The 25,358-nt window shown below is 47.2% G+C and overlaps 1 protein-coding gene across 2 annotated transcripts in view; it reads right to left on the reverse strand.

The window, feature by feature from the left end:
• LIG1 (DNA ligase 1) overlaps positions 1-25,358 on the reverse strand; it is a 502,345-nt gene that overhangs the window by 332,822 nt on the left and 144,165 nt on the right. For both annotated transcript variants that reach the window (XM_085616644.1, XM_085616645.1), the window contains exon 8: positions 12,518-12,797. In XM_085616644.1, coding sequence (XP_085472770.1) covers positions 12,518-12,797 — 280 coding nt within the window. The remainder of the gene's footprint in view (positions 1-12,517; positions 12,798-25,358) is intronic.

The following is a 25,358-nucleotide window of genomic DNA, read 5'->3' on the forward strand; positions in this document are numbered from 1 at the left end:
AATCGGTAGTGTCCTTGATATATGATTTCAGCTGCAGAACCAGTGGAAAAAGGAAGGAGTCAATATATACAGACATGTTCTCGGTAAGGCTTCCTATAGAGGAAACAATGGGTCTCCCAGGCGGGTCATTGGTGTTTTTATGGATTTTTGGCAACTGGTAAAAAGTTGGTGTGATGGGGTCCAGATTGCGTAGAAAAAGAAATTCGTTAGTTCCCAACATGCCTCTTTTGCGCCATTTCTCTAATAAATTTTGATATTGTAGAATGCTTGTATTGTACTGTTCAATATTGGTTGCTTCATAAACCTTCACATCATTCAATTGGCGGTAAGCCTCGCGACAATACTGTTCTCTTGTCAGTAGTACGATGTTTCCTCCTTTGTCGGAGGGTTTGCACACTATTTGTGCTCTAAACTTCACGAGGTCCTGTATTACCGCATCAGAGAATGCGTCAATCGCATCATATGGCATTTGCGGGATAAAGACTGAGGGGGGCTTGAAACTCGTAGCCGGTGTTGTTTGTTGTATACCCACTCGCATGGCTCTGGTTGCCACATCATCTGTCAGGGTACCAGCAGTTTCTTCCTCATTCCGTAGGGCCTCCAACATTTCCAGCATGTCAAGATCACCAGTGGTCAATAGATCGGTTCCTTGCAGTTGTCCTTGTTGTTTTAATTGTCTGGCTTCTTTCGCCGTGGGTTTTAATTTGAAGAATTTGTGAAGCTTCATTTTCCGTGTGAATTTGAATAAATCAATACGTGTTTGCGTATATTCCATATGATTGTTAGGGCAAAAGGAAAGTCCCAGTTTGAGGGCGGACTCTTCGGCATTCGTGAGTATTCTCGGTGTCAGGTTCACGATGGTTAAGTCATCGACGTCGTTTACCATCTCCTGCCTCTGTTGTTCCGTGACCCACGAGTCGTTGTTTTGCCCCTTCCTCTTCCTCTTGCCCTTCCAGCCGCTCCTTCTGGTCGGTCTTCGTTTTCGGGCGGTTTGCTCTTGCCCCCTCTTAGCCAAGATTGGCGTATGAGGTTGAACTCCTGATGAAAAGGACTCTTCGCGGGAACGCTAGAAGGGGCTGGTACTTCGTCTCCGGAGAGTTCGCTCTCCGTGACTTCGGATTCTGATGTTTCAATTCTATTCGTCGGTTCAGATGGTTGTTTTTTGTTCAATGCTCTCCGGGGTTCGTCGAATTTTTTCGCGAAAGTTAAAATCCTCCCCTGTAGATAGTCGCGTTCATCACGGGCAAACTTCTCTTGTTTCCGTTGTCTAATTGTTAGTTCGTATTTTTTGAGTCGTTTCTTCATTTCTTCCCTGAGGGTTTCCTGGGTGCTAACATCTGCATTACTGGTGAGATCCTTTTCGAGGATAGCTATCTCCGCTAGAGCTTTGTTCCTATCGCTCCAAGCAAATTTCACCAAAATCGCCAACATTCCTTTGCATGATGTTGCCGTGTACTCAGCCCATTCCTCCAGGAGTTGTGGATCCGGATTTTCATAGGCGGGCACTGTGTATATTCGTAGTCCTCTTGGCACCCTGTCTACATCCATGTAGTTCTGGAGTGAGGTCGCCTCCCACCATTTCCTGATCTCTCTCTCACAGAGTCTTTCTAGTTGATTGTACTGCATGCGCAAGGTGCTTCGAGTGTTGGAACCGCTCGATGTATCATCGGTTCCACTGGCACCTCTGTCAGTGGTTGTCTTGAAAATGTCACGCGCTGCTTCATGTCGGTCTGCTTCATCGAACATGTTCGCTGCATCTGCCAAGGGCAAAGCGTACTCTTGCCCTGTCGGTACTACCCCTCCAAGCGCCTTATCCCGTATCAATGCGAAGCCAAGCACTCAACAGTAATTCACAATGACGGCGTCACGGCTTACCGGGTTTCGTTGTTCAAACGATCCACGGACGCTGCTTGTGACGCAATCCCGGTTGAGTCTCTTACTCCAATGTCCTCGCGTTGTAGGGATGGTGCCCCGGAAAATATGAAAGCTCCCAAAGTTGCACCGGCAGCCGGGTCACTCGCAGGCGGGTGCTATGATGTGGCGGTGCCCCACAAGAAATTACAGCTCCCAAAGACTCTCGTTACTCACGCAGAGTTAAGCACTCACAGGAGGGGTTCTGTATCAGTTATTTCTTTATTTCGGCAGAAATCAAAATAGCAGCAAGACAGACGCGTTTCGAATCAATCTTCGTCAGTGTCTCGGCGGCAAGACCGCGCGCTTACATTTAAATACAGATTACGTCATGTATTGCGCGACAGCGTGAGACAGAATCAACTGACAGCCACTGAAACAGAAGATGGCTCAAATCCCACTATTTACAATATTCTTGGGGCGGCCATCTTAGAGTGATCTATTCACTCATGATGTCCATACAACTTAAGTCTCTTAATCAAAAGAATCATGATGAAATTAGCAGTCATGTGAAACATAATTCATTAAGTAATACTGCAAATTTAACTAAATCAACAAATCGTCCTAAAAAGGTATATACCATTGTCATGCGAGAAACCATATAACGCCATGTATTGGCCATACCTCCCTATACATTCAAGGAGACAGATGATGGACAGAAATAAAAAAAGAGAAGACAGAAAGAAACTGGAGATAAGGGATGGGAAACATGGGAGACAATGTGCGGGAAAGACAACGAAAATAGAGGGATGAAAACAGTATAACAGTGGTAAGCATTACATGTTGGGAATTCAAACTCATTTCATAATTCATACGTATATGAAAGCCAATTATCTCCAGTATTAAAACTGATCAACGAGGAACGATATGTAGTTCCCCGCCCATAAAGTGTGCTCATCTGCCCAGGTGTACACTCAATTCTTCCCCACTATTAAGACCGTGTGGGGCCTTTGTGTGTAAATCTATGATGTAGCGGGATTCCAGTCTACGTAGTCTTTGGACTCGGTCACCCCCCCTAATGTTAGCGGGTACATGATCGAGACCGAAGTACTGTAGAAGATCCCGGTTACTGTGGTGCATGATGGCGAAATGCCTGGCTACAGGGTAATTTACATCATTTCTATTAATGGCACGCTGGTGTTCCAAAATGCGCATTTTAACACTATTGATAGTGCTACCAATGTACTTGAGCCCGCACGGGCAAGTGAGACAGTACACCACATGGGTGGTCGAGCAGGTAATTAATTTATCTATGCGCCTTGGTTGCCTGACCCCTGGGATGTTAAATGTGAGAACTCTTTTGCAATTTTTGCAGGCTCTACACTTCCCACAGGGGAAGAATCCGTGCAGGGCCGTGAGAGTACCCGTAGGTTGTGGCAGGGGTGATAAGTGGCTCTGTACCAATTTATCACGAAGTGATCTCGATTTTCTGAAAGTGATCATTGGTTCTTTGGGAATATCCTTACCGATAACTGTGTCGGTTTTGAGGATGTGCCAACTTTTTCTGACTATCCTCCTTAGGTCAGGCAGAAAAGCAATTTACAAAGCCTGTATTAAATGAGCAGTGCTAGAAATGAGGTCTCTAGTTGGCAGTGGTATGCACCTTTGTACAAGTAGGGACCCTTTCTTCTAGTCAGGGTAAGGGGGTTACACACTTTAGATATCCCCTTCAAAGTAATACAGTGATAACACTTCAAATGGACAACACAACAGTTTAGAAAAAGAAAAAAAAAAAGATATCTTTATCTAACCCAAACAAGACCAAAACGACAAAAATCCAACATACAGGTATCAAGATGAACTTTTAAAATAGCTACTTCCAAAATAGAACTTGTAGAAACGTACAAGTTACTTACCTTCGGTAACAATGTATCTGGTAGAGAAGACTCTAGCTGCAGATTCCTGAACGTAGAATTATCCCCAGGCGTGAGACTGGACCCGGAAAACTTTCTTTGCCACAGCATCGCTGCACGTGGTGGTACCACGCGACTCCGCCCAGATGTCGTCCGCGGGTGTGACATCAGCGAGGTCACATAAGACCCACTCCGGCGCGGAGCCATCACTGTTCTTCTGAGAAATTTTCCACGCCACAACGCGGAGCCATCACAAACAAAACTGTGGAGAGTATGGGAATAGTGTGTGAAAAACCAGTGAAACAGAAAATGGAAAAACGAAAGGCAAGGAACAGCACCAGTTGGAAAAGTGCCAAGCACTAAGGTACAAAGCGCCATGGCGGTGAAAGAGCAGAGCACCGCTCTGAGGAACACCCTTGCAAGTTAAGGCGACATCCTCCCTGGAGGCAGAAAGCATGTGAAAAACGAGGGAGAGAGTGAGAGAAACTGCAATCACAATCCACAACAGCGAAGGGCAACAAGCCCGGAACAGAGGAGTAACAGCAGTTCACACCCAGACAACACCATCAAGGAGGGCCATATCCCCTGAAAGGAGCTCAAAGGCCGAGGTACAGGTAAAAAAAAAAGAAAACAGAGGACTGCAAAGGAATCAGAAACCCCAAACAAGTAAAAGGGAGAAGAGTAAAAGTAGGCCCCTGAACTGGAAAAAGACTCAGGGTGGAGGGATGCAGAAGCACACATGAACCAACAGACCATGTATCATAAGGGAAGGGGTGGAACAATCAAGCAGAACGAAGCATCCTGTCCGGGAGGAAGCGAAGCGGACACCCACAGAAGACAAGCCACCCGGAGGGAGGAGAGTGCAGAAAACCAAACTGAAGGTCCTCGCAGAACGGGGAGGAAGGGCGGACCGTGAAGGAATCTGCGGCTAGAATCGTCTCTACCAGATACATTGTATCGAAGGTAAGTAACTTGTACATCCGATAGAGACTACTAGCCGCAGATTCCTTAACGTAGAATAGATACCCTAGCCATACCCAGATGGGAGGAGGACCTGTGAGAGAACCTTCACCGTAGGGAGAAACACAGGACCCCAGCAGGGGACGTGTCACGGAGACAAGAAGGGCGGTCCAGCCCCTACCAAGCAGAAGTAAGCAAGAACAAGGCGAAGGGAAGACTAGGAGACCCCAAGCCCATCCAAGGTACAACTGCCACAAACCCTCATAGGGGCAGACCGAGGAAGAGGAGCACCCCGGAGGAAAAGAACCACCCCAACTCCAGGGAGAAGAGGTAGAACCGGAGACAGAGCCCGCCGTAGGAAAACACACAGCGATAGAGGACAGCTGAACAGGCATCAGCCGCAAGGAAGAAGACAAGGCAGGAACGGCTCCACAGCCAAGAAGCGCAGTCGTAAGAAGAAAGGCACAGGTGCGCAGAGGCCAGGGAAATTCAGAGCAATCCCCAAAGAAGGATCGATCAATAGACACACAATGACCAACAAAGAGAAGTGGGACCAGCCAGAAGAGAAAGAGGAGAGACACGGAGGACGGACCCAAGCAGTCAACCAGAACACAGGAAAGCCAGGAGAAACCTAGCCCCCCTGGTACACCAGACAGAGGACCAGGCTGAAACGCCGGACAGGAAGGCAGAAACACCACAACACGACACCTTAGACAGCATGCCAGACTGGTCGAGCGATGTAGAGAGCACTGAGAATGACAACCTGGAACAGCGCAAGCTGCACCCGGACAAGACAAAAGAGACCGCACCAGCGGTATACTGTGACGCCAGGAAAGGAAGGGAACCCGAAAAAGGGGCGACCATACCTTCCAGCGCAGGACAGAGCTATGCAATACCTACAAGTTACCCACATAGGGTATGATACGTCCCAAGAAAACATGGGAACACTTCTTAGGGAAAAATCCCGCAGCAGAGGACAAGAACATAAAGGACCTGCAGATAGAACCACGGACGGCTTGCCAATCAGCCAAACAAAAAACGTACAGAAGGCCCAACCTGAGGACACATACAGGTGTACCAACAACCAAAGAACTACAAAAGCCAAAGGGGCTGTACTAGCTGCCAACAGTACAAAGGGGTCAACCTAAGGACCCTGAAGGCACGCCAACTCACACAGAATACACAGATGGTCCAACCGAACCACTAGACCCCCGAAAAAAGGGTGGGATAACGCCGCCCATAAAGCAGCAGAGGACCGACAAGTCAAGTTTACGGAGGGGGAGGAGGACGGAGCCCCGCAAGGAGCCGCTGAATGGCGGCATCCGCATCGGTGTTAAACAAAAGCACCCCATCAATACAGGTCAACCAGACGCTCCCTAACATTCTCTGGGAAAACGCTATCCCTCAACCAAGCATGGCGACGGAGAGCTACTGAACTTGCCATAGTGCGGCCGAGAGCATCAGACACATCCATGGCCGAATGAAGAATAAATGCGCCAACTCCCAGCCGGCCAGCTATCACATGGCACCGCAGATCAGTGCAGACACCTTCTTGAGAGGCACAAGACAGAAGGGACTCCACGGAATCCAACAATCTGGAAGTAGCCCTGGCCAACACACAAAGCGTGTTGAGTGCTCGCAAAGCAGCATTGGAGAAAGCGAAGATGTTACGCCCCCATGAATCCAACCACCAGCCCTCCCGTGACGGAGGAAACACCACCAAATGTAAGGCAGGAAAAGCACTCTGCAGAAGAGGGCCCTGGGTAGAAGGGTGGAAAGAAAGGCAGACTGGATCGTGCGGAGCAGGACGTTGGCGGTGGAGGAGCGACTGGGGCACCGGATCCCCCGTGGCAGGACACCCCCAGAAGAGAATTATGGAGCGAGGCTTTGAATGGAAGAAGCAGTTCCCGTCCACCAGAGCCCGGACCTCAAGCAAATGGTCCGTAGGGAATGGGGTGGCGGGGGTCGCCCATGTGCAAAATGCCAGCGGCTGTGGAAATGGCCTAGGCAAAGGCTGCACTCTCCTCTGTAGGGCGTTTGGGGGGGGGGGGGGGGGGGCAATTCCCCCATGGGTGACAGCTGTAAACTAAGCCGGCCATCCCAGAGTCCAGCTGGAGGAAGAAATGGCTAGCCTCGGACTGGTGGAAGATTGACGGCCGAGTGGGGGACCTGAGGTGCCTCTGGGGAAGGCTGGGGCCACGAGGGCGGCGAAGAGCCCTCCCTGGAAGACGCCAGGGAAAAGGCCACGACGTGGCGTCCCGTCTCCGGGGAAGAAGAGACAAAAAGTTGACGAACCTCCAGAGAGGAGGGGGCCTCTGGAGATGAGTCGACGACCCGGCGCCAAGGGAGTCTGCCACAGGCGCCGGTGTGACATCGACCGGCGCCGGAGGGGACGCCAAGATGACCTCCACCACCAATTGCGCCCTAGTAAAATGGGGCGGGGCTGCTCCGGGTCGGCGAAAGAACGGCGCCAAAAAGGCGCCGACTCCACCTCCGACGAAGCAGCCACGGACGCGCCCCGGCCCCTAGTCAGCACCCGCGGCGCTGCCAGGGCAGACAGCCATCGGCGCCTGAGCAGTGTCAGCTCGGCCACTGGCAAGGCCGCCTGCTCAAAAGACCAAGGAGGACTCAAGCACGAGCCGCGAGTCCTGGCGACACCCTGTGACACCACAGGGACCCCCCTCGGGGGCTTGCGGCGAGGCAGAGGCGCAGTGAGCCGAAGACAGGTCGCACCCCAACGGCACCACACCTCCAAAACCTGAAGCCGAACCAGTCGGTGCCGGAGCTGCCGGCGACTCCGCGGAAGGCCCTGCATGTGGCAGGGGATCCGCGGATGTCCCAGGAAGAGGAGGAGGGGCCAATGAAGCCTGCAGAGCCACAGCATAGGCCTCCATTTGGGCCCTGGTCACCCCGACGCCGGGAAACAGCGGGTAGGGTGGCGACGAATGAGGCTGCATGTCCCGTGGAGAACCCACGCCCTCCGCAGAGCGGGGACCAGGCCTCGGGGACAAGCTATAAGACTTACCGACGGGCGAGCGACGCCCAAGGGGCCTCGGTGACGGGCGGTCGGAATCGGCGATTCTTGGACCCTTCCGCGGAGGACGGACGCAAAGACGACACTGATCTGGACAAGCGGGCCAAAAGGAGTCTCATCCGGTGGTCCCGCCGGGACTTAGGCTTCAGATGCTGACAAGCGTCGCAGTCCGTGGAATCATGGTGCTCGCCCAAACACCACATGCAAATAGGATGAGGGTCTGTCGCCGACATCTGACGCACGCAAAACTAGCAAGTCTTAAAGCCCGAAGGAATTTGCACACTGTCCCACAACACAAAGCGTGAAAAGAAGGCCTGAAAACAGGTCAGGGACACGATCCGGATCCGCGTTGCATGCGTAAAAGAAGGAAACTGAGGTCAGCGCGCCGGGGTGGGGCTTATGTGACCTCGCTGACGTCACGCCCGCGGACGATGTCGGGCGGAGTTTTGTGGTACCACCACCCCGGCGCGCAGGGATGCTGGGGCAAAGAAAGTTTACCGGGTCCAGTCTCATGCTTGGGGATAATTCTACATTAAGGAATCTGCGACTAGTAGTCTCTATCAGATAAAATAGCTCTACCTGGGGCTATAACGACGTCATGACAATGTATGGTGTTGTGGAGGTGAGGCGTCGGAGCTGAGGCGAAGCCGGTGCGCTGGTTGCCATGGGGGGGGGGGCAAGGTGTCAAATCCAGGACAGAAGTTACTTGGCGCCTGTTCCACTGAGGCGATACGAAGTTGAAAAGTTTGTGAAGTCACCCTCGTCGGTTATCGGCTCTGTGATAACAGGATGCAGATGCTGGCGGTGACTGCGTCGGTGCACGAGCTGGAGTTAGGAAGGCTGATAACTGCAGGTGTCAAAGGTCGTTGGAGTTACGGTGCAGGCAGTGTGTTGTGCACTTTACGAGCAGTGCCCCCGGCCTCAGTGCTGGTTGCGGTGTCCCTGACAGTGGAATTGTTTTTCTTGCTTTGCAGCACCAACAACACAATTCACAGGGCCCAGGGACTGGAATTGGAGCCCTTTTAAACACAGGAGTCCACAGAGGAGTCTAGGGGCTGGTCTGTGGGTTGCAGGTGACGTTTTTGTGGACCAGAGACTTCAGAACAGAAGGCCAGCATACACAGGCCCTCAGAGATTCCACTTCAAGCAGGTTCAAAGCAAAGTTCCAGTCTTTGTCCTCTCCTTGGCAGAAGCAGCAACTGCAGGACAACCCAGGAAAGCACACCCACAACGAAGGGGCAGTATTCCTCCTTACAGCTCACCAGCTCTTCTCATTGGCATAGGTTCCTCTTGAGTCCAGAAGTGATCGGATTCTTTGGGGTTTAAAGTCCAATACTTATACCCCATGTTCTCGTGGTTCTCTTTGTGGCAAGGGTCTTGCCGTGTAGGTCCTACAAATCTATATAGGATATGCGCGTTTAGACAAAAAAATGTAGGAGTGGTGTCCAGACTGATCCCAGACACCCCCACTGGATATGCTCGCCTGTATACCAGCTAGCCCACAGTGCTACTATGAACCCCTCTTACCAAGGAGAGAATAGTTTCTGCCAACTATCAAACATGACAACCCTGACCCGTCAGGGATCGTGGAAACAGTACAGTCACTCATGTTCATTTTGGTTCAGAGAGATACAAATATTAAACGATTGGGACGTTTTCATTAAGCATTTATTGAACCAGCGTGATTCTATGTGTGCTGCAACAGCTATAAAACAGATATATACGGTTATAAGCATCAGAGTAAATAGAAGGTGGAATTCTACCATAGTGCTAAAACAATGGATATATGCGGGCGTATAAATACAGGACAGTAATAATGAGTACTCCTATGATGCTAACCCTAACTAGATGTACCTAAATGTACCTAGCATGTATGTAGGTGTGGCCAAGAATCCCCCTAGGATAAAACCAACCCTATTACCTGATGTGAGAGAAAGAAGGACCCCGTCTTGGTCTCGAGATGGACACCCCGCGAGGGATGTCAGACCACTGCATGCTGGAGTGTCTGCATGCAGGAACCTCAGCGTCTTGTGTCAGCATGGAAGTCTTTTTTCCTCTGCCTGCCCTAGCAAAAATATGGTGTTTATATACCCTAAGGTACCCTAAGGGGTTCTACCTTGCTGTGTCATGTCGGCCAAGGAAGACGATAGTGATGAACCTTATACATAGTTACTATGCAGAAGATGGTAATCCTGCAGCGATTCGGAGAATCCTCATTCATAATAGAAGAGGCAAATTTTCGGAGAAAACCACACTACATTTATGCAGCACCTAACTAGGTAAAAGGTCAGCACCAAAAACCGTTATGTAGTACATGGCAGAGAACATGTAGGTGAAAGGTTAAGTGACTACCCAGAGCTATATTGGGATACATTACAAATCATAACAGTCTCCGAGCCCAGTCCAAACCAGTGCAGCCCTCTCTGGCCCAACTTTGCGCAATGCTGTCTCCACCGCCTGTAGCGGAGTAGACACTGCCTATTTGGGTGCAAATGAAACTCCTGTCACCACTCTAAATGAAGCCCAGGTCTGTTCACCCAGGAAAGGCAGGACATAGCTCAATCCTCCTTGTGGCTGTCTACAGTGAATGGACATCCCCAGCTCCTGTCAATCCAAACCCAGACAGTCAATACACAAACAAACATAGGCACAGGGAATGGTTAAACAAGAAAATTCTTAAAGGGGCATTTTCAAACACAATTTAAAAACCATTTTCCTAAAAAGATGTGTTCTTGAATTCTGAGTTCAGAGAGCCTAAACTCCAATTCTCTATCTTGTCCCAATGGAAAGTTATACTATTAAGATGTTATAAAGCAACTCCAATGTTAGCCTATGGGACAGATAACCTTTCAATAGCGAAAAAAGATTTGGCAGTATTTCTCCAGCAGGACATGTAAAACACCCCAGCAAATGTCCTACCTTTCACATACACTGCACCCTGCCCATTGGGGTACCTTCGGCCTGCCTGAGGGTGACTTGCATGTAAGAAAAGAGAAGAAGGTTAAGGCCTGGCAAGTGGGTGCACTTGCCAGGTCAACATGGCAGTTAAATGTGTGCTCAGACACTGCAGTGGCAGGTCTAAGACACATTTACAGGGCTACTCACGTAGATGGCACAACCCGTGCTGCAGGCCCACTAGTAGCATTTGATCTACAGGGCCTGGCATATAGGCAGCTCACTAGGAACTACTAGTTAATCAAATATGCCTATCATGGATAATCCATTATAATCATAATTTGAACAGAGCATATGCACTTTAGCAATGATTAGCAGTGGTAAAGGGCCCAGAGTCCTAAAGACAACAAAAACAGGTCAATAAAACAGTTCGAGGATAACTAATAAGCAAAACGTTCGAGGAGAACTATGCAAAAAGGGCCATTTCCAACAAGCCGGTTTTGTAGAAATTCTTGTGGGAGGTAGGCCTGGTCTCAGTTTCATGGTAGGGATGGCTCATGCAGAACCTAGGTTTAAACAACCTAGGTTTGAAGAGTAGTTATTGTAAAGGTCTTGTGGGAGGTATGACTTGTCTCACAGATAACCTTAGAAAGATCTGGTTGGCTTTAAATCAATAGCTTCTGTTTTGTAGAATTTTTATTTTATTTTATTACAGTCAATGGGCTGTGCAGCAAAGCTAGACAAACGTTTCCTCCATGGGGAGCCGTGAGACTTGTATCAACAGGTGGAGGGCCTTACTTCACAGAGTGTTGGGGCTCTTTACTCCCTGCACGCGAGTCTTATTACGAGGTGTGGGCCATTTAACACAGCTAGAAAGACTTTCTTCAATGGGTAGCAATGAGACTTCTCAATACATGCTACGTGTCTTGCTACCCAGCCCATTGGTCAATTTTCGCACTGAAACGGATGTAAAATGATCAAATGATAGAGCGAAAACAAGTAAGATTCATCAGGTCTTCATTCACTTAATTTGCACTTTATCATGAATATATGCATAACTATACTATTCAGTTGCCTTTTAATTTTCAGGCAATAGAAACTGATTTGTTTTTATACGCGACACTACTGTGCAATTCAACAGCATTTCATTTACCAACATTTCAATAATAAAGCACTTCATGGCTTCAAACTTATGCCAGCCTGATAATATTGAGATATTTGCATTAAGCACATAAATTAAAGGAACGGTTTCTCGGGACTGATACGTGCGGCATTGCAAGTTACAGAAGGATTTTCTATAACAACGGCATGAACTCGGAGAGCTACCTCTTTATATTTGAACCTGTGGCCAATAGGCTACAGCGCCTGCCATGAAGGCACAATAACATTGCTATCAAACCGCATGATTTAGGAAAGAAGTTGCAGGAAGAAGAAAAAAAGTTCACCCGAAGAGTGAGCAGAGGCATCTTGCGATTCAGTGAGCCTGGGGAGCTCATTGCAAGTTTGCAGGAGTCAGAAGCAGTTTGAGGGTCAGAAATTTGCTATTATGCTCCGGTATATTATCATGCAGGGAAACCCACCAGTACCCTCTTTAGAAGGGTGGTGCTCGCACACCGGGTCTAATGATTAACAAAAATATTAAGAAAGAAAGATAGAGAGAGACACACACACACACACACACACACACACACACACACACGACCCTCCCCCCACCCCCTCCCCAGTTATAGATGAAGAACTGAAAACAGGGATTCTGGCTCTGAGCACCTGAAGTTTTTACAGGGTCATGTGAATAACCGCATTTAAGAGCATCCTCCAAGACTTGGGAGATACATTTGAGCAGGTAATAACTCCGTAGACCTACCTACTGACTGCTGCACCTTTGTCACGAGCCCCGGGAGAGGCTTTCTGAATATCTGGTTTATCCAGCTCATTTTCAGTCTTCTTTTCCTCTTCTTTCTTCTCCACATGTTCAGTCTTTTTCTCTTTCACCTTTTCTGCCTTCCTCTTTTCTTCGGACTTTAGCTTTTCTTCCAGTATCAAATCTTTCTCCTGCTTTACTTGCTCACTGTCAACATCTTTCACCTTCTCAATCTTTTCCAACTTTTTGTCCTTCTCTGCTTTTGGTGAGGGCTTCCTTGGAGCTGATGGGAAGAATAAATATACATAAAATTCAAAAACATTTTACTGTAAGACCTTTTGACCAAGGTTAGATTCTGCCACGTTTGTCAGATAGCTGCACATTGCTTAAAATAACAAGGGAGAGACACCTGGAGTCCACAATCATTAGAATTCAGGACATCTCATTTCATGAGCTGCGTCGGTTATCTTTTGCATCAACACAATAGGATTCTATGGCAGGACTGGAGGCTTCACATTAGGATTTTCTTTCTCCGTTTATTTTTGCTCCAGCAGCTTTACCAAAGACATATAAACAACAAGAAAACGACATTTCCCATGATGCTAGGGGACAATGATAGCTATGAGCCAATCCAGTGCCAGGAACCCCAACAACTTCCTTCGTGGGACGCTGTGTACTCCTCTTCCTTCGCTGCTCCAGCAGCATTCAGATAAGTGTTAACCTTCTCTTCGTTTTTATGATAAAAGAAGGCATTCTTTAGAGTTAATTGAGAGTTTTGATGGTGCACGCGATCTGTATAATTGCAGCCTGATTTATGCGCACGCTGTGTCTCGCTCCTTCGCAGCCGCGTCTGTCACTGAGACTCTTAGCGCGGTGCGGCCCTCCCGCCGCCAGGGGTCTGCAGCGAGTTACCCTCCGCGTAGCCGGCAAGTCGTTTTCCTCATTTACGATCGGAAAGAGGAGACTTGCTCGGCTGCGCCTAACGCTCACGCAGGGGAAGTTACGGTTTGTATTTAGCGCTAGTAGCGCTTGGGCAATATTCAAAAGAGCCCCTGCCTGGAGCAAAAACACCTGTGCAACGGGTAAGATCCTCAAAGAGTTCAACGAGTGGTTCGTTTACCGCCACTTTAAAATGGAGGGGATTCATCTCCTTCGGGATCTCCTACAAACGCAAGACTGGATGGTGCGTCTGGACCTGAAAGACGCTTACCTAACGATCCCAATATTTCCCCCTCACAGGCATTTTCTGCAGTTCCAATAGAATTCGCAGGTTTTCGAGTTCGCATCCCTTCCTTCCGGTTTGCCCTCCGCTCTGTGGTGCTTCACCAAGGTAATGAAACCAGAGGTGGAGCGCCTCCGATCGGAGGGCATTCGGTTGATAATTTATCTGGACGATATACTCCTATTGTGTCAGTGTCCCCATCGTTTGCTCACCCAATTACAACAGGTGGTACCGCTTCTGGAGTCCCTGGGTTTTGTGATCGAGACCAAGTCCGATTTCGTTCCCTCTCAAAAGATGCTGTTCTTGGAGTTCATGATAGAATTGGTCCACACCACTTGATCCCTTCAGTATCACAAAGTTTCCAAGATTCGGCACAAATTAAGACGCATATTGGCGAAACCCACAGTATCCTTACGACACCTAGCCAGGGTGGTGGGCCTTCTTTCCTCTTCAATTCAGGCCATCTTCCCTGGTCCCCTCCACTACAAGGCCCTTCAACGTCTCAGGACGTTTCACTTGCGCAAGGGTCTCACATACTCTCAGGTTGTAGCCCTCTCAGAGGAGGCCAAGATCGAACTTCAGTGGTGGATCTCCCACATGGAGGCCTGAAATGGCAGAGCCATCTTCAGTTCTCAGCTCGACCTGGTGATCGAATCTGACGCCAGCAGCTCCGGTTGGGGCCCCCGCTGCGGGGAAGTCTCTACCGGCGGAAAATGGTCCTCCTCCGAGCAAAATATGCACATCAATTGCCTGGAATTAATGGCAGGTTCTTTTGCGGTGAAGTGTTGGACCAAGGATGCGGTTCAGTGCGGAGTCTTGCTCAAGATGGACTATGTGGCAGGAGTATGCTACATCAATCACCTAGGGGGCACATTGTCCAGGGCGCTATCAGACCTTGCCTGAGATCTCTGGGAGTACTGCCTGGCCAACCAGATATCTCTATCGGCGGAACATCTCCCAGGTTCATCCAACCGGGTGGCGGATTGGTGCTCCCATCATTGGAAGGACACCAGTCTATGGAAACTCCATGCCTCAGTCTTCCTAGAGCTCCACGCCTTTTGGGGCACCTTCGATAGATCATTTTGCCTCCAGAATGGATACCCAATTACGGAGATATTACAGTTGGCGTCCGGATCCGGACGTTCTGGCAGTGGATGCTTTCCTTCAAGATTGGAGCACGGAGGAGGGGTGCGCTTTTCCACCCTTCACAATGATAATGCGGTTGACAACCCAGGTGAGGAGACTACAGGTGGATCTGGTGGTGATTACCCCAATCTGGAGGTCGCAAGCCTGGTTTCCAGTTCTGATGGAACTTTCCTGGGATTTTCCAATCCGTCTACCCCTCGGTCCTTCTCTCCTCAAGGATCCTCAGGGGAACACTCATCACCTCCTGACCACAGGCGGACTTCATCTGATGGCTTGGCGATTTTCTGGCAACGCTAGCAAGTGCCAGGCCTTTCGGCAGATGCAGCCTCGCTTCTTGCGAAGTCCTGGGCGGACAGCACCAGTAAGCGAGATCGCTCAGCTTGGTCTCATTAGGGGAGATGAAGCATTCGACAACAGGTGGGTCCGATGGGGGCTCCCATTGTCCACATCCTTAATTTCTTAGCCTCCTTAGCGAAGGAATGTTTGGCCTATCGGTCAATTAATACCTTTCATTCAGCAATCTCAGCAGGCCACAATCTGATGGATGGTTATCCTCTTGGCGAACACCCTTTGGTGTGCAAGCTTTTACGGGGCATAAGGCTATCGGTTCCTCCCGAGCCTCGTTCCTCGGTCCTCTGGGATGTTAATAAGGTTCTCGACTTATTTAAATCTTGGCCGTCTAATAAGTATTTATCCAGGAAGCAAATGTCGGCAAAACTTGCAACTCTTGTGCCTCATATCATGCTGCAGGGTTTCGGATGTACGAGCACTGGACATTACTGGCAGGGTCTTTACTCCGGACTGAGTCACTTTTCATATTTCTAGATGAACCAAGACCAATTCAAGGTTAGTGTCCTATCCTGCCTTTCCTGATGTCCCGAAACTATGTGTGGTCAGGGCACTTAAGGCCTATGAAGTGGCTACAATTGACATACGTCCTCAGGGTGTCAACCAGATTTTTATAGCCCTCACCAAGCACACAGGGCGGTTTCCTCCCCCACAATCGCGAGATGGGTTTGTTGGGCGATGCATGAGGCAGGCATAGATGTTTTGCGTTTTGGAGCTCACTCCGTGCGTGGTGCGATGATGGCGTCTAAAGTGTTTTCCCTAGGAGTGCAGCTGGAAGACATCCTTAATGCCGTAGATTGGTCCTCTGACTCCACCTTCAAGAGGTTTTATTTCAAGCCTGTGGTTTCCCTGGCCTCTCTGGTGGTGGATAAGCTTTAAACTAGCCTAATCTGAAGCCTCCAATCCTGCCATAGAATACATTTCCTAGCTATCGTAAAGGAAAGTTTCGATTCTATTAAGGACGCGGCGGCGAGGATTAGCCCGCCCTGGCACTAACACCCTCCCAGATCGTACCACCGTATCTATGGTGAGTAGAGAGTTTCATTTTCATGGTTCCTATATCTCCTAGATGGGTGTTTGATATTTCTGGACTATGTTGCCAATGTTTCCTTTTGAGATTGTACATAGGGTTTACATTTCTCAAACATACAACTATCTTTCTTCGATTTAGGTTCGGACGCTACCAAACAGGATTTAACGAGAAACGACTTATTGTGGTTGCAGGAAGAAAGAGGAGTACAGAGCGTCCCACAAAGGAAGTTTTTGGGGTTCCTGGCACCGGATTGGCTCATAGCGGTTGGACTTTTTTTCTATCATTGTCCCCTGGCATCATGGGAAATGTAGTTTTCTTGCTGTTTGTGTGTCTTTGGTAAAGCTGCTGGAGCAAAAATAAACGGAGAAAGAAAAGCCTAATCCTCACCTCCGCGTCCTTAATAGAATCGAAACTTTCCTTTACGATAGCTAGTAAATTTTGTATTACTGAATGAACAGAGGTTAGTTATCTTCGAAAGTGGTAAATAACAAGTCTTGATAGAGAAGCCACAGAACCAGTCACCCTACTACTGGAGACATAGTATAATATTAAAAACGAAAACTATTTGTTATTAAGTGGTCTTTACATTTTAATACTACCCTCTAATATAAAAACGTAAACAGACTTTAAGGCAGTTGCATTACTTGGACTTGTGACTATAACACAACGAGATGTTTGAGCCAACTGCAAAATTCAATTCCAATGATCAAACATAAAAATTGGATATAGGTAGACTCCCTAGAAGTGGAATTTGGAATTATAAAGCTGGATTTGGAGATTAATAAAACTTATTGAAGCAATTGCAACTTCATCATCTTCATTTAAAGCGTGTCATCAATGCAATAAACTAATAATGCAGTACCAGAGTGTTTGATTGGGCTTCTATACATGAAACAGCATTTTAGAGGATAACGCTTTGAAAAAAACTGCCCAGTTACATTTAGCATTGCCCATGGTTAGATAGTAATTTTTATTACAGGTGTACAAAGCAGCTTTTCATATTTGCCCAGAATAATCGTTGATGCTAAAACTTTCATAGAATGATATCCCATCCCCTCATTCATGTGTTTCTTTGACAAACCGCATTCAAGTGGATTACAACTTACAAGCCAATTAAGGAAGCCTTCAATATCGCTCTAATCAAGGTATTATCCAAACAGAAAACAGACAATTTATTGTGCATTGTTAGCTTCAGTGCATAGATAGGGGCTAAAGGGAAATCATTGGCAAATAGGTTGGTACAAGTAAAAAGAAATTGTATCAGATAAAATCGAAAGTTGCTTCATTCTCAAATTAAGGCAGGTCTACATAAAATGTTTGCATTTTGTAGACCCTTTTGATTTTCAAAACTTAAGTGTTTAGCTGAGAAATATAACAATATTAAAAGTCCTCCCCAAATTCAGAGCCTTAAAATAGTTTTCAGCTGCTAGCCTGAAATACCATCAACTTTTTAATTTTTGTTAAAATAAAAGCTTTTTCTACCTTACACATTTTTAAATAATGTAAAAGAAATTGAGTACAGAACAAACTACTCCGAACTCAAACACTCATAATTAATAGACAACTGCTCTGTAAAATGCTGTTTCTAAGGCGATGGGAGTTTATTTCGGAACAAAGGTAAGCAACCATTCCACTTTATTTTCCTACCCTCTCTAGAACTCAGGTATCCAACCACCCTCCAGAGCGGGAGATATCCTTCTTGAGAACTATTGTCACAGGTGCATACTTTCTTCTCCAGCAACGGACTTTTCCTTTAATTCGTGACCTTCGAATACATTTTACTGTACTATCAAAAGGAGGTGGACACAAGGTTTAGTCAGCCAGATGGCAAAGGGACATATCAATTTAAGCATTAGCTTTTGAACAAAAGTCTATACAGTAATGAGCACATAAATTATGCACCAATCTCAGACTTGCAAAATATTAGACGATGTTGCAGAATAAGGTTGATGTGGCTGCAGTTCCCCCTTGCAAAAGGGTCGTGTGTCAATTTGCCCTTTAGTAGCATGCTGTTAAACATTCCATGACCCACCCCGAGATCAATTCCTGGTTGATGGATTTCTTTAAAGTGCTTTGGATCAAAGGTTATCCGAGTTGTCTGAAATATTTAGACCTGTACGTATAATATTTTGATGATCTAATCACATCCACATCGTGCAGACCATGCTCTTTTGGAGTAGATGGTGTTTGGAAAAAGATTGGTACAGCTTATTGTTTCATTAAGTTTGAGCAAACTCTTGACCAGTCAAAGAAAAACTCAAAGCTAGCAGAAGAGATAAAAGCAGATATTTTGGTAGTCCAGTGTGTGCTACTACAGTAGAGTAAACACCTGGCCACCAACTGGGCATAGTAGTATTAAAAGGTTGAAAAGACAGATTTTCTTAACATTGAAAGTAGGTGAAAGAAGCAGTTTTTTAAAAGTTGGCTGGTGGCCAAGGAAGATTCCAGTGGATAACTAGTTCGATTCAAGGCATGGTGGAGTATCTATGCAGGATGGCCAAACATTGGTATCGCTCAGTATTTTTACCAATCACATACAGCTTGGTATTAAGTTTGAGAACATTTTTCTCCCTCTAGGTGTGAATATCCTGTAGAGAATTGTGTAGACTGAAGGCAAATAAGCCGCTGTTTTAATTCAGCCTGATGAGCTGTGTGTCACTTGTTCAAGATAATGCTCAACAGCCATGCTGCCTGAGAAGAGTAAAGAAAGGACAGATTAAGATATTGAGAATTAGAGGGGAAAGGGATGAAGCCTGTGGAACATCGTAGAGAACATGATCTTGATGGATCCAAGTGACAGGGTCTAGCAATTACCTTTTAGAAAGAAATGAAATTAGTTAAGCATTGCACTTCTGGTCTCGTTCCGCAAGACCATGCATTAAGATACGGCTGCGATATAGGGTATCAATCACAGCAGAGGCGGATGACAGCTGCTCTCTCTCCATTAATCAAGGTTTGCAATTTAAGAGCTATAAGTAGCACGTACTCCGTATCCATTTCAGTATGGAAGCCTAAATGCTATGCAATCATGCCATTTGGCTGTTCTAAAAAAAATCAAAGCTGTTTGTCCACGATATTTTCCTAGATTTTAATCAGGACTGGAATAAAAGTAATGTAACATGCCAATAACTGCATGTGATGGTTTGGGGTGTTTCCAGGAAGAGAAAACAACCCACTCTGGAGCAGTCAGAGATTCTGAGTGCCAAAACAGATGTTAAAGTCGGTCCCTAATTCCGCAATGTGAGGAGCCAGCACTTTCACAGACTGAGCACGGCAAAGGTAATCAAAATATTTTTTTCCATAACAGCTTTTATGATCACTTTGGGACAAACATGGCAGAATAAGGTACATACACAGTTTTGGCATAAAGGTGGGGGATTGAACTTCAACCTTGGTAGTAAGTAGGTGAATCTGTCACGCTTTCAAATATTGTTTACATTTGATATAAAGTGGTTAGTCATGTGTCACATAAGTATTGGCTGACAGGAAGATTTCTAGAAAGGCAGGGTGGGTCAGTGAAAGGCTTCAATGATGCAAACAGTTGTGTAGGCAGCTTTTGGTCTGCTAGAATGCTGCCTAACAAAGTTAAATGTAAAAGATAGTTTATTATTTAAAACGCTCACTGGGTCAAGAGACCTATGTAGTAGCCAGTCAGATAACGCTGTGTTAGGCAATTTAAATGTAAGCATATGAATGGCCATCGTTTTGCATGGGAGATTTCTGTGAAAAGTAGTTTCAATTGTGGATGTAAAATAATCAAATATCTGGCCTTTAAGTTGGCCTTCTTCAGTACCAAGAAGGATTGGGAGATACAGTGAAGTGGAGAATCACTGAAACCCTGAAATTCATTACTTTGAACTCAAATATAGTTTTCAAAGCAAAGAGACGACGTAACTAAATACTTGTGTGGAAGAACAAGTTGCGCAGGAAACACTGGGTCAGCACAGAGGCGAGCTTTGCCGCACTGGCATGTAGTGCGCCTGCACACAACACAAAGATTTCTACAAAATAACTCCACAAGGCACTGGCTCAGGCACAACATGTGTGAATGGACTCACTTCTAAAGGTAATCAGACGAAATTATTTAATGAGGGATAAATCAAACAGGGATGTCTAACGTGTGTGCCTGACAGACATTCATTCAGTGTGAACATGGCCATGATGCAGAAATTCGGAGAGCTAGAGTGTTGAAATCCGGAATTATATGGTGGGTTAAAACCATCACTGGAGCACAAGCTAGTCTAACTTTGAATTTGGGGTGACTGTCTACTAGAGAATGCATGGTAATTGCATTAGCAACTGAGTACATTAAAAGTAGATAGGAAAATGCCCAAAATACAACTCCTGGTTGGGGCAAATTGTTCTAGGAATATTTAAAAATGACCAACACCTAGCTCATGGTCTGAAGAGGTGTAAACTTGGGTCAACATTAATGTTTCCATGCGAAGGTTGAGAAAGGAATGGAAAATGTACGTAAGAATTTCGTGATATAAGCAGACTGAACTGCATAAAGGTGTGGTTTAGAGCATTTAATCAGAAAAGACTAAAAATTATTTTATATGAAACATCATTAAATTTGTAAGCAACCCGTTTGTGGAATGCTTAAACCTGAACCCGGAGGCCACTTCTCACGTGAAGTAGCAAAAAGTAGTTTAACCTTAATGACAAACTGCAGCAGTCACCATAAACCAAACTCAAAGATAGCACACTCTAATAGGAGCCTTGACAAGAGGTCAAAAGGAACTGAACCTACCCACAGCTGCATAAATCATTAAGGTTTGTTCTAAAAATAGACTACCTTTGATTTGCGCATCAATACATCCCATCAGGAAGGCAGTGCTCTCACCTTTACTTTCCCGAGGGGTGCCAACATATGTAGCTCCTAAGCAACCACCACACGGTAAAAGTAATAGCTACTGTCCCTTAAGAATTACCCTTTCACAACCTGAACACATCGTCAAGGAAGGAAACTCTGCTATTCACATTAAACGTCAAAGCCACCACATGATAAACAGGCAATTAGAAAGAGGATCACAGTTATGTTATGGAGCTTTCAGCATCTACATAAACAAATTATCTTCAGATGCACACCACACTTCTGCAGTTTGACGAGCGGTATGGGATTAGAGGAGAACAAGCAGAAGGATCCGGGGTGAGATGAGATTTGGATCCAAGGAGTGGGGAAAGGGGTGGGATGGTGGAGGGGCAGTATTGCCATGGTCCCCAAAAAATGGCAAACACGTGCTACAGGACTGTAACTTAAGAAATAAGCAGTCCCTAGGGAAATAAGAGTAATGATACTCCTTTACAAAGGCAAAGTCTTCTGCTCCGAAGTTGTATACAGAAACCTTTAGATTAAAGAAGCAGTAGGATACACAGCAGTTTTCTTTGGCATACTTTGTACAGCTTATGCTATCCATCTCAAACCAAAGGCAGAGGTGAAACAGTTTAAAGCTGCACATGTTATACTACCTTCGGTGTTCCATCGTACCAGAGCTAAAGCAAACGGGGACAACCCCTTCTTTTTCATCTAAACATTATATGAAGCCGAGCGGTTCATAGCCTCAGATTCTAGAAGCAGTGTGCAGTCGATCTCTGTAGGCGCGCTGTCAGTTACTTTACACGTTTCCCTTGCCAAAACTGCAGAGCCATGAAGTGAACAGACTATGGTGTGTCCAAACTAGGGCCCTGAAGAGGAAGCAACCCTAATCCTACAATGAGTCAGCAGAGCAGGAAATCTAAAAAGAATCTGCAGCTGGATATTGTTTATACCAGACAATGCGTTACCGAAGGTAAGTAATTTGTTTATCTGATAGAGACTTCTAGCTGCAGATTCCTTACCTTTGAATAGAAATCCAATCAATACTTCCTGGTGGTGGGCTGGGGACAATTTACTAGACTAGAAAGTCCTGCAAGACCGAACAGGTGATATGCCCATCTCTATGGACCAGACTTTCCAGACAGTAATGTTCAGCAAATGTGTGAAGTGAAGACCACATTGCAGCCTGGCAGATGACTAGGATTGGCACAGCACAAGCCAACACCGTGGCTGCAGCCTTCCCCCCTGGTGGAATGGGCTTGTAAGCCTTCAGGAGGCTGCTTCATAGCCAGGAGACATAGCAGATCTTAATACAGGTAACGACCCAGCGCGAAATGGTTAGTTTCTGCACTGCCTGTGCTTTTCAAGCTCCCACGAATAATTGGTCGTCTACCTGAAACTCTTTAGTGTGGTTAGGGTTGAATGACAATGCTCTTTTTGGGTCCAGATGATGGACTCTTCTCTTCCTTAGAGGGATACGGAGGAGCATAAAAGGTGAGCAGTGTGACCAACTGAGCCAGATGGAAAGGGGTCACCACCATAGGCAGGAAAGAGGCTCGAGTGCAAAGCACAGGGAGTCTTGGACAATAAAGCCTGCAGCTCACTCATCCTCCTTACAAATTGCGACAAACAGCAGGCGTAGACCCTTTTGGTGGAGGCCCGCCTGGCCGCCAAGATAACCTTACAGACTTTGGGATGAAGGTCAAATGCTGCAGCTGCTCAATCTTCAAGAAGTAGGAGGAGAGTGGACAGGTGCGGGTGGAGCACCCTCCCCTGCTGCTGTGACAGAAGATCCTCCAGAAGGGGCAGCCTGATCGGAGGATCGACACTCGTTCGAAGAAGCTTGAGAAACCAGACTCTCTCTGCCCGGTCCAGAGCCACGAGAATGGCTTGGGCCTGGTCATTCTTGATCTTGACAATACTAAGGGACCACGACCCCACACTGCCCTGCTTGTTGCAGTACCACATAGCGGCCATGTTGTCCGAAAACACTAGCCCCAACTTCCCCTTGACAGAGGGAAGAAACGCTTTCAATGCCAATCAGATCAACCGGACCTCCAACACGTGGATGTGGAGCCCTGCCTCCACCGTAGACCAGAGTCCTCTGATCTCCACCTCTCCCACATGAGGAGAGACTCATCTGTCACTACTGTAAGACGTGGTTGGGGAAGAGAGAGGGGTCTGCCTCTGACCAAATCGCGGTTCGTTAGCAACCACTGCAGGTCCTGTGTGGTTCCCTCCGAGATCTAGACCAGGTGGGAGAGATTCCCCTTATGCTGCACTCACTGAAACTTCAGTTGCCACTGAAGAGCCCACATAAGCCATCTGGCATGGTTTACCAACCGGATGCAGGAGGCCATGAGAGCCAGCAGCCTCAGAGTCATTTCTCCCTGAAATCCAAGATAGAGGCTGAAATAGTGGTATCATAACCTGAATATCCTGGACTCGCTGCTCAAGAGGACAAGCCCAAAACTGCACTGTGTCCAGAAGAACTCTGATGAAGGGAGCGTCTGAGAAGGAGTCAGGTGGGACTTCGGCATGTTTATAGTGAACCCCAACAGATGCAGGACGTACGCTATGGCTTGGAGGTGGGAGAAGACAACCTGAGGTGAGGACGCCTTCAACAGCCAGTTGCAGATGTAGGGGGGGGTTGAGACTGGAACCTCTACTTCTGGCTACCATTCCCATGAGGTCGGACTGCACTGTGTCCTCACACAACTTGAGAAGTCTGCAGAACAGTGGCTGGGGTATGGCTGACATGGTTGAAAGCCCCTTCCGATGCCATGAAAGGCAGACTGGGGATGAGGTGTCACTAGGAGGCCCAAGGATCTGGCTGTAGTCTGTGAATCCTTGAAGCACTCTAGGGCAGAGTCTGCTTTCTCTGAGCAGACTAGTCCCATCGAAGGGCATGTCCACGAGGTTGGCCTGGACACCACATCCCCCTCCCCTCCCCGAGAAGCCAGATGATCTTAGCCAGGCGTGGCACCACAAGGCCACCGTCGATGAAACTATTTTACCCAACGAGTCAATTGTATCCACACCACACCTAATAGGGACTTTTGCTGCATCTCTCCCATCTTTCAATGTCCAGGAGAGCATGGCATGGGACTCCTCCGGGACCTGTGGCAGTACTTGCACAATAGTTTCCCAAAGGGTGCGTAAGAAACGGCTCAATAGGCATGAGGTGTTCACCTACTGCAGTGCCAGGCTAGCGGAAAAAAACATCTTCCCAAATGTGGTGAGTCCAGCCTCTTGGATTCCCTGTCCGAGGGAGTGGAAGAGAACGTGCCATGAGACGTGGAGGCTTGGAACCCAAATGTTTCAGGGGAAGGATGTTGGCTGAGGAAACTTGGATAACCCAGGGCAGGGGGGATGGTGGAGTGCTATAGTCCTGTTCACAAGCTCCCCTGTGCTAGGCTTGGACCACGAACCTAGAAGGACATCTTAATAAAGGGCAAAAGGGGTTCAGAAGAGGAAGCACCAGGCTGAAGCACTTCAGTCAAGAGATTAGTCTGGACTTGCACCGAGGTGAGTTTAAGGTCAAGGACATCTGCTGCCCTCTTTACCCCCATAGCATAAGAAGCTCCCTACTCCATAGCCACAGTGGGTGGAGAGAGCATACCAGCATCTGGAGAAGTGTTCAGACTACCGGCCTCCGCAAGCTCCTCATGCCAGTTCTAATCTTCACCAGGAGTGTCTAAATGTTGTTCTAAATGGTCCAGAGACCCCACCCAGTCCTCTCCCTTGCCTGAAACCTCTTCAGAATGCACAGGCAACGCCCTATATTCTATGGGCGCGGTGCGCGCCAGAGTCGATTGACTCTGGATGGATGAGAATCAGAATGGAGCTGGCGCCGGCAATGTCAGAAGCATCCACTTTGGGGGAAGGTCACATTGGCATACCCCTCTGTAGTGCTAGAGGCACTCTTATGGTCTGACACCCTGTGATGACCTTTGACTACCATTGTTTTAATTGACTTTGATGTGTTATTTTATGCTAGCCTAAATGTATGACGTCGTGCAGATGCCTGGTTTCTCTTCGAAAGAGGGAGAGGGGTGTGGAATCTACTTTTTGGTCTCAAAGTGCAGTGTTATGAGCAGTGGTGCACAAATGTGCACTTTGTTGTACATTGACAAGTATTATTAAGTTCTAACTATTGGCTTTCACATGGCCTCATTTCATCCTGAATTCTGCACGCACAGACAGGCTTGAAGTTATTTGGGTTAATCACGTTCAATGATTGTTTTGTGAGAGATTGTTTAATACCCTGGAAGGC

This window comes from Triturus cristatus, chromosome 7, assembly GCF_964204655.1.
Source record: "Triturus cristatus chromosome 7, aTriCri1.1, whole genome shotgun sequence".
In the NCBI taxonomy this organism is placed as follows: Eukaryota; Metazoa; Chordata; class Amphibia; order Caudata; family Salamandridae; genus Triturus; species Triturus cristatus.